The sequence below is a fragment of the Momordica charantia genome, assembly GCF_013281855.1.
Source record: "Momordica charantia cultivar OHB3-1 chromosome 9 unlocalized genomic scaffold, Mcharantia_2.0 BLBB01000009.1, whole genome shotgun sequence".
In the NCBI taxonomy this organism is placed as follows: domain Eukaryota; kingdom Viridiplantae; phylum Streptophyta; class Magnoliopsida; order Cucurbitales; family Cucurbitaceae; genus Momordica; species Momordica charantia.
In genome coordinates, this window is record NW_028275167.1 from 8,282,428 (window position 1) to 8,290,608 (window position 8,181).

An 8,181-nucleotide genomic window follows, 5' to 3' on the forward strand; every position below is an offset into this window, starting at 1 on the left:
GAAATTTAAACCCAGCCGTTGGCGCATTTTCCTGTAAAACAAAAATCCGTAATAAATAACAATCCCGGCTTCATTCTCCATTCTGGAACTTCCATTCAAACCGCCAAAGATCTGCCGCAATCCACTTGTTGAGAGCGTAAATCTTGCCGGCCACCGCCTCCAGCCACAAAGCCCTAGGAAAATCCCTCCGTCGCCGCCATGGCTAGTGGAGCAGTGAGGCGCCTCCTTCACAACTTCCGTAAATGAAATTTCCTTTTACCTCTTTGTTGAATTGCATCTTCAATATTTGAAAGCTTGTATTTGTTTCTTGCTTATGGAACTAGCGCGAGTTCAATGGCTGTTTTATGATGTTTATTAATTGTATTTGGCGGCTTTCTTTTATTTAATTCTTGGAGAATCTTGATACTCTCGAGCCGGATGAAAAATGTGACGATAAACTGTGCATTCTTTCTGTTACGTAATCTCTATTAATGTTGGTTTTTGTTCTTTTGTTTTGTTCAAATCTCTTAGTGAGTTAGGATTGAGTTGGCGAATAATATAATTTGTTGACCTTGTTTGTGGAAGGCAGTTTTTAGAGATTTACTGAATTCAATTCACGATGTTAATTGGTTTCTTTATTTTTAATTCTTCCCAAATGAGGTAAATGAAATTAGAACTTAATTTAATTTAAAATCTCTAGTGAATTTAGTTGTGTCTTTTATGGATTTCAATGTGAATGAACTAGGATTTCTCTGAAAGTGTTTGTCCCGTGATAGATATTGCTGCAAATGTATAGCTTTTGAAATCATCTATCTGGAACTGGAAGTCCAAGTTGGCACGGAAAAGTTTGTATGCCTAACTTGTAGAGAGTATTATTCTGATTATGTAAGTACTATTCAACTAGCTAGTGAGGGGGAAATGAACTTTTTCCTCTTCTAATTATGATCTAGTATGGAAACTCAGGAGTTTTAGTTCTTATAATTTACATTGATGAATGATTCTGGCCACGCTTATATCTTTGATCATAAATTTTAAAGTAGCTTTCTCGGCTATCAATTTAAGGTTTCTTCTTGACTACAATGTCGATGTTTTGTAACTTATTGGGGGTTGGATTGTTTTTTCTTCAACTTTGCAGATCATGCCAGAAGTTTTCTCAGGAAACAAGAGTTGCAGGCAAGCTCTGTAACTGTAAATAGTGTTCTTATGCATTTTCACAGGTCAAAAGCAGATAAAGTGGAAATAGGAGTGCATAAAGAAGGTGAAGTTTTACCTGAAGTTTCTGTGAGGTCAGAAATGGAGAAGAATAGCAAAAAAGGTTCTGAACCTACAAAGTACTTTTCTGATGATGAAAATATTAGTGATAGTAAACGAAGGTCAGAGCTTGCATGGCTGACAAAAGCTCTTGAACCAGCTTTGCAATTGTATAGGTGGGCACTGTCAGCATCAGGTCTGTCTATGTCAGTAGTACTTCTCATCTTACTTGTGGCTTAAAGTATATGGTGGTTACCATGATATGGCAAGCAGTCATTATTTACTTAATTTGATTATTACTTTCAAGACAAATTGTACTGATTTACTATGTTACTGCATAAGAAACACAATTTACTGCCACGTCTCGTAATTTTCTGTTGATTTAATTCTGTTTGTGTAGTCTACATTTTCTTTTTGCCTTTTCATGTTCTTTTAAAAGTTCCAGTCTTGGAGGCCGATTAAGTTTTTTGTAACTTACAGGGGATGGAATTCGAGATCAAACTCCACCTCGAAGTCGTTCTGTTTCAGAAATCATTGCAAGTATCCAGTGGAGTAAGATGGGAATTCAGGATTGGAGCTTGAGTGATCTTACAATTGGATTATACCTTATTTACCTCCGCCAGGCTTCAACAAATCCTTTTGAGGACATTTCAGGTGTCCAGATCTCTTCAGATGCAATTGTAATCTGTTCACATCTTTTTTCTTATAAAATATATGGACATATTGAAATTATGTTTTTCTTTCCTTTGTATTTTGTCTTTAAGAATTTTCAACACTCAATTGAAGCTCTTATAAGTAACGATTTTGTGAACCAGGTCCAAGACCTCATCTACTACCTTGAACTAGCTAAAGGTTCTTATAAGGATTCTGCAGCTAGTCTTGCAAGAAACAGCATGCTTCGAGAGTGCAACATATTGAAATTTGTAGGGGATTCCAGTGTTATGAGGCCTGGGTATTATATAGGCGTTGATACTAGAAAGAAACTTGTAATCTTTGGAATTCGAGGAACTCACACACTCTCTGATCTCATCACTGATATTGTTACATCGAGTGATGGGGAAGTGACGTTCGAAGGATATGTGACGCACTTTGGCACTGCTGAATCTGCTCGCTGGTTTCTTGACCATGAGATGGGAATGATAAGAAGATGCTTGGAGAAATATCAGGTGGTCTTTATGTATACTGAAATTTCTTTAGCTTATTCTTTACGTGTCTCTATCGCCCTATTACTATTGTCGTGGTAGTATCTAATTCATTAACAGGGTTTTAGGTTAAGGCTGGTGGGTCATTCTCTTGGTGGAGCTATTGCTTCTTTACTAGCCGTAATGCTTCGTAAAAAGTCAAATAAGGAGCTTGGATTTAGCCCTGATATTGTTTCTGCAATTGGATATGCAACACCACCTTGTGTCTCAAGAAAACTTGCTGAGAGTTGTGCTGACTATGTTACCACTGTAGTGATGCAGGTTGCCCACATGCAGTCCTTATATGTATTCTAGCAAGAGCTACTGTTTTTAAGTAAAGATTTTATATTTTATTATGGTAGTTCTTATTTCTTCCTTCTGTTGCTTAACTTAAATTCTCTGATTTTACTTTGGGCAGGATGATATTATCCCTAGATTAAGCATAGCTTCTCTAACAAGGCTAAGGAATGAAATTCTTCAAACCGATTGGTAAATTATTATGCTCTACTTGGCTAAAACTAATTCTCTTCTATGAATGTCCTGAAAGTATTTTTTTTTTAACAAGAATGTGCTGAAATTAGATATGGCTATTGAAGGCTAAAACTTAAATTCTCTGATTTTACTTTGTGCTGTTTTTGGGCATCTAATTCATATGTTCCACAAAAAAGCCACCACCATATAGATCCACAAAGTTCTTTTAGCATTTTTGAAACTGCCCCCCCAGCAAGCATTGGGAGATCCAATCATCTACTTTCTCCGGAATGCAAGTTTCCACAGGAAAGGCTTAAAGAATCATTGACCATCCGGCATAAGAGAAGGGACAATGGAGGAAGAGATGGTCCAAAGATTCTGCTTCCATACAGCACAAAGAGCAGATTGAGGGGGAGAGAGCCCATCTTTTCTGGAGACGGTCATGTGTGTTGATTCCTCTATGTGCTAGGGACCAAGGGAAGACTTTTATCTTCTTAGGAAATCTGAATTTCCAGATTGCTGAGAGAATGGGGGCTTGAATTGCTGGACAAAGCATAATCATCTTCAAAAAGGTGGCCTTAGTTGTGAAGACCCCCGAAAGATCAATTTTCCATCTGATCCCATCTTTGGACTCCCCGAACCGAACAATATCCAGCTTCTCAATTAGTGCCAGCCAGCTACTGAACTCCGGATCAAAGAGGCCCCTTCTAAAACCCAAATCCCAGTCTTATTGAGTCTTGTTGATCCTTATTCCAGCACTCTTCCATAGAAGCCTCCTCTCTAGTGGAGAGGGTGGAGAGAGAGAAAATATCTGGGAAGCTAGACTCTAGAGATTCATCACCAATCCACACATCTTTCCAAAATCTAATTTTAGAGCCTTTGCTATGCTCACTTTGAAGGACATGAACTTCATAAAGAGCAGGGTGTTTTGAGCAATATCAAAACAAGGGCGCCCTTTTGTCTCTCCTTTAGGAATGTTGGTGAACTAGCCGAGAGGTTGTGTGCCATAGATGCTGTCTATGATACAACGCCAAAGAGCAATTTCTTCATGAATGAATCTCTACAGCCATTTCATTAAGAGGGCATAGTTCCGCTATTTGAAGGAGCCTTTACCTGGCTCCCCGTGCAGTAGAGGGAGAGAAGTCCATCCCCATTTAACTAGGTGGCTGCAACAGTGATATTCACCACCATTACAGAAAAAATCCCACACTGCTTTCTCCCTCCGTTTGATAACCTCCTCCAGGGCCTTTAATAAAGAGAAAAAGTATAGGGGCAAGCTAGTGAGAACTAATTGTGCCAAAGTCAGGCGACCTCCCTTTGGAGATAAGTGAGTTCTTCCATTTGGAGAGCTTGCACTTGAATTTCTCACCATAGGATCTCAAGAACCAATCGACCGTGCCTTGCTGCCCAAGGGAAAGCCCAAATATTATAAAGGCAAAGTTTCGGGCTTGCAGCCTAAGAAAGCTGTGTTCGCGTTCGATTACCTCAGACTCCTCCACATTTACCCCAACGAGTGAAGTCTTGTGCAGATTTAGGGATATTCCAGCAGCAAACAAACAAAGGGAGATGACTTCCCACCAAGCCAAAAGATATTCTTTCTTATCTTGAGAGAAGATGAGAGAAGATGATTGTGTCGTCTGCATATTGCAGATGAGTTAGGGCCACCTCTTTCGGGCCAACAATGAAACCCCTCAGAATATTAAACAATGTAACCCCTCAGAATATTATTTTCATGGCAGAAGTGAACTAAACGACTAAAGACATCGTTAAAGATGAATAAACCACCACTCAATCCAAAAACATAAGCTGATGAGTTGGGTAAATTTAATCCATATATTGGATATCTAACACTCTCCCTCACTTGTGGGCTTGGATAATTGCACAAGGCCCATAAGTGGAAATCATTATAAACAGGGAGGAAATAACAATGCAGGGGCTTCGAACACAATACCTCCTGCTCTGATACCATGTTAAGGATGAATAAACCACCACTCAACCCAAAAGTTTAAGCTGATGGGTTGCTGATGGGTTGGGTAAATTTAATTCATATATTGGATATCTAACAGGCATCACCTACCAGGGTGAAGAGAAAAGGCGAAAGCGGGCAACCTTGTCTTATCCCTCTTTGAGCTATGATTTTTCCCTTTAGGTTTGGCATTGAAAACGACAGAACGACACCGTCTAGGGCCAAATCCTTTTTTTTCTAGCACATTCAACAGGAAATTCCAATCTACTATGTAAGCCTTTTCATAGTCTAGCTTGAGAATGTAACCCTTTCGTTTACTAGCCTTGTAACCCTACAGCTTCGGAGGCAGTTAAAATGACATCTAAAATATTTCTACCTTCAAAAAAGGCTGCCTAGGAGTCATTAATGATCAGGAGGAGAGTGTTTCGAAATGATCTTATAAAGAGAGGTGACCAAGCTGATAGGACGGAAATCACTGACCTTATTTGCTCTATGTTTCTTTGGAACGAGGTAGAGATATATTTCGTTTGTTCGCCGGTTGATGTTACCATTTTGAAAAAAATCTTGGAACACTCCTAGTAAGTCGAGTTTCAGAATATTACAAGACCTTTTAAAAAATTTATTTGATATCCCATCCGGCCTCGGAGACTTGAGAGAACCGGAAGCGATCTAATCTGGAAGAGGAGAAGAGTGCTTTCTGAGGCTAGACCAGGTGAAGATGCCATTATTCATATGAACGTCAGCAAGCTGCAACTCGTCAATTAAATAGTTAAAAGTCTTCATACTCTTAGTGACTTGATTCCCTTTCGACTTCTCTGTCACATTACGAACTACATTGAAGCACCTCCCAGGCACCACACCTCTGAAATAGCCACTGATAGATCTGCCACTCTTGCCAGAAGAGGTCCCTTTTGTGAGGAGTGGAGGGGCCGTAGACACCCGTTAACCAACCTGTGATCACGTTATTGAAGGAAAAAAAATAGAGACAGAAAATCCCCATTAATTAGTTGTGTACCTCTACCGAGTCTTCTATCCACATGATGAGGATACCCCCGACGGCACCCTCAACATCTAAGGAGATCCAGCCCGTTCTTCTGGATCTCCAAACTGACTTAATGATTGATCTATCAACTGCAGCTAACTTAGTCTCTTGGAGGATTACTACATCCGGACATACTTTTAAGAGAGATTCTTTAATGAGAGCTTTTTCCGAGGAAGCCCCTAAACCTCTAACATTCCATGAGACAGGAGAGCAACTTTATTGGTTTTCATTAAATTGCATCTCAAGTCAGGAGAGCAACCAACATTTTCTTTGAAGTACCTCACAATGGTCATAACCAGCCATGTAGTTCCCTTAATTTGAACTTTAGATAATATGAAGTACAATTACAAGTTTGGACCATGAGCTTTAAGGTTGTATCTAGTTAACCTGTATTTTTAAGAGTTTCTAATAGGTCTTTGTCTAATATAAATCTATTGTTTTCTTCGTCGGCGTAACACTGATGTGACACGTTCAGAGGGAACTATTAGATACAAATTTGCAAGTTTTGGGATCTATTATATATTTTTTTAAAGCATTGGAATTGAAACTAAATAAACACGGTTTGAAAAGTTTAGAGACCTATTAAAGTAGGTGCGAATCAAATTTATAATTGAACCATAAATAAATATGTTGAGTATATCAACCTTGTGTAGCTGTATGAACTTGTGATGTTAAAGTTTACAATTCAATTTCGGATGCACTATTTAGAGATATATTCAGTGATACTGCTTTCTGAACTTATCCTCGGTACACTTTGAGGATGAGCATATTTTGAAGATGTTTCACATATCATATATCAAGCATCAAAATCTAATTCCACGAACTATTTCGAGGAGTGAAAAAGAAAAGACTAAGGAAAAGAATCAAAGAGAGGGAATTAACATATATGCTGATTTTTCTTGTTATTGGACAAGCTAGAGAGGAAGGTAATCTCTAATTTCATGTCCCATCTGATGCAGGACCAGTGTTATTGAAAAGCAAGACTGGAAAAGTTTCATTGGTTTGGTCACAAACGCAAGGCAAGTGGTTTCATCGGTACAAGATGTTGCTCGAAAACTTGCGGATTATGCAAAGTTCACAAGCAAGAAAATATCCTCTGGTAAGCTAATTTAATTTCTAAGTTTGTCTTTAGTTTCATCTCCATTCCAAATAAACCAAATATTTGGCCTCTAAGAGGTGGCTCCGTTGGTAAAGATTTGGGGTCTCTTGGTTATACCGGCTTAAAAGTCTCAAGTTCGAATTTTTTGAGTGAGCTTCAAACAAAAAATCAAATCTTTGATGTCTCCGGGTCCGGGCCTTGAGGTGGGTGCAGATGCCCTAGGCATAGGAGAGCAAAACTCGTCTCCTGGTTATAAAAATAATAAACCAAATATTTGAGTATTGCTTTTACAATATTAGTTGGAAAAAATTGATTTTGATGGACGGTTTAGATTTTGTTGATGGTCAAGTTAGGTTCATATGTCAAGTGGCATCCAAATGGTATATCTATGTATAATGCATCTAAATGTGTTAATAAAACAATAATTTAACAACATAACCGCTCGAAGGACAGAAATTTTAATGCATAATCAAGATTTTTAAAAATCCTTTTTTATTCCCTTTTGAACAGATGGTAGCATTAGAAAAGAGTCTCATGTGGCTTCTGCTCCTCCACACCCTACTGCTGCTGCTCGAAACAAAGCTGCAACCGCACGATACAAAACTCCCGAGGAGCTGTTCGTACCTGGGACAGTTTATTATCTGAAGAGGAATACCAATGGCACCCCAGAATACTTCACTCTGTGGAAGCGCCATCCCGGCGAACATTTCCAACGAATAGTGCTTTCAAGCAACCTCATTTCGGATCATAGATGTGATAGCCACTACTATGCTTTAAGGGATGTTCTTAAAGGCCTCCCAGCACGCAGCGATGAAAGTATTTTCTCGTAAAAGTCCCTTACCACTTAGTAATGGTAGCTTAATTTTTTTGCCCCTCGAAGTTAATCAGGGTTAGCTACAACTATACCATAATAAAGGGTTCAATAGTGTAGAAATAACACATCAAAAAAGTTACTACAGAGAGAGGGGAGCCTAGAGATCAACTGTAGGAGGATGTTATCATTTTAGAAGGCTTTTGTAGTCGAAGTTGTGTTGTAATTCTTTGTCCTCTGTATTGTTAACCGATTGGAGAGCCTTTTTGTAATTCCATTAGTCGGGTATATCAAGTTTAGTTTGTTACCATAGAAGAAATACATCTATGACAAAAGTAAATGTACAAAGATTAGTGATATTACTCTAAATTTTGTCTGTTA

General features: G+C 38.7%; 1 protein-coding gene across 1 annotated transcript; it reads left to right on the forward strand.

The window, feature by feature from the left end:
* Nucleotides 1–8,181, forward strand: LOC111023479 (alpha/beta-Hydrolases superfamily protein). The gene is made up of 8 exons (XM_022300930.2): nucleotides 1–238; nucleotides 1,115–1,426; nucleotides 1,711–1,910; nucleotides 2,046–2,396; nucleotides 2,493–2,693; nucleotides 2,830–2,900; nucleotides 6,850–6,989; nucleotides 7,500–8,181. The coding sequence occupies exons 1-8, from the start codon at nucleotides 199–201 to the stop codon at nucleotides 7,817–7,819; spliced, it is 1,635 nt and encodes a 544-aa protein (XP_022156622.1). The 5' UTR covers nucleotides 1–198; the 3' UTR covers nucleotides 7,820–8,181.

Excerpts from the sequence above, each read along its gene's own strand:
- LOC111023479 (XM_022300930.2), top strand. The coding sequence starts at position 199 with ATGGCTAGTGGAGCAGTGAGGCGCCTCCTTCACAACTTCC. Across the intron at positions 239-1,114 it reads GCGCCTCCTTCACAACTTCC|ATCATGCCAGAAGTTTTCTC; the intron begins GTAAATGAAATT and ends TCAACTTTGCAG. Across the intron at positions 2,397-2,492 it reads GATGCTTGGAGAAATATCAG|GGTTTTAGGTTAAGGCTGGT; the intron begins GTGGTCTTTATG and ends ATTCATTAACAG.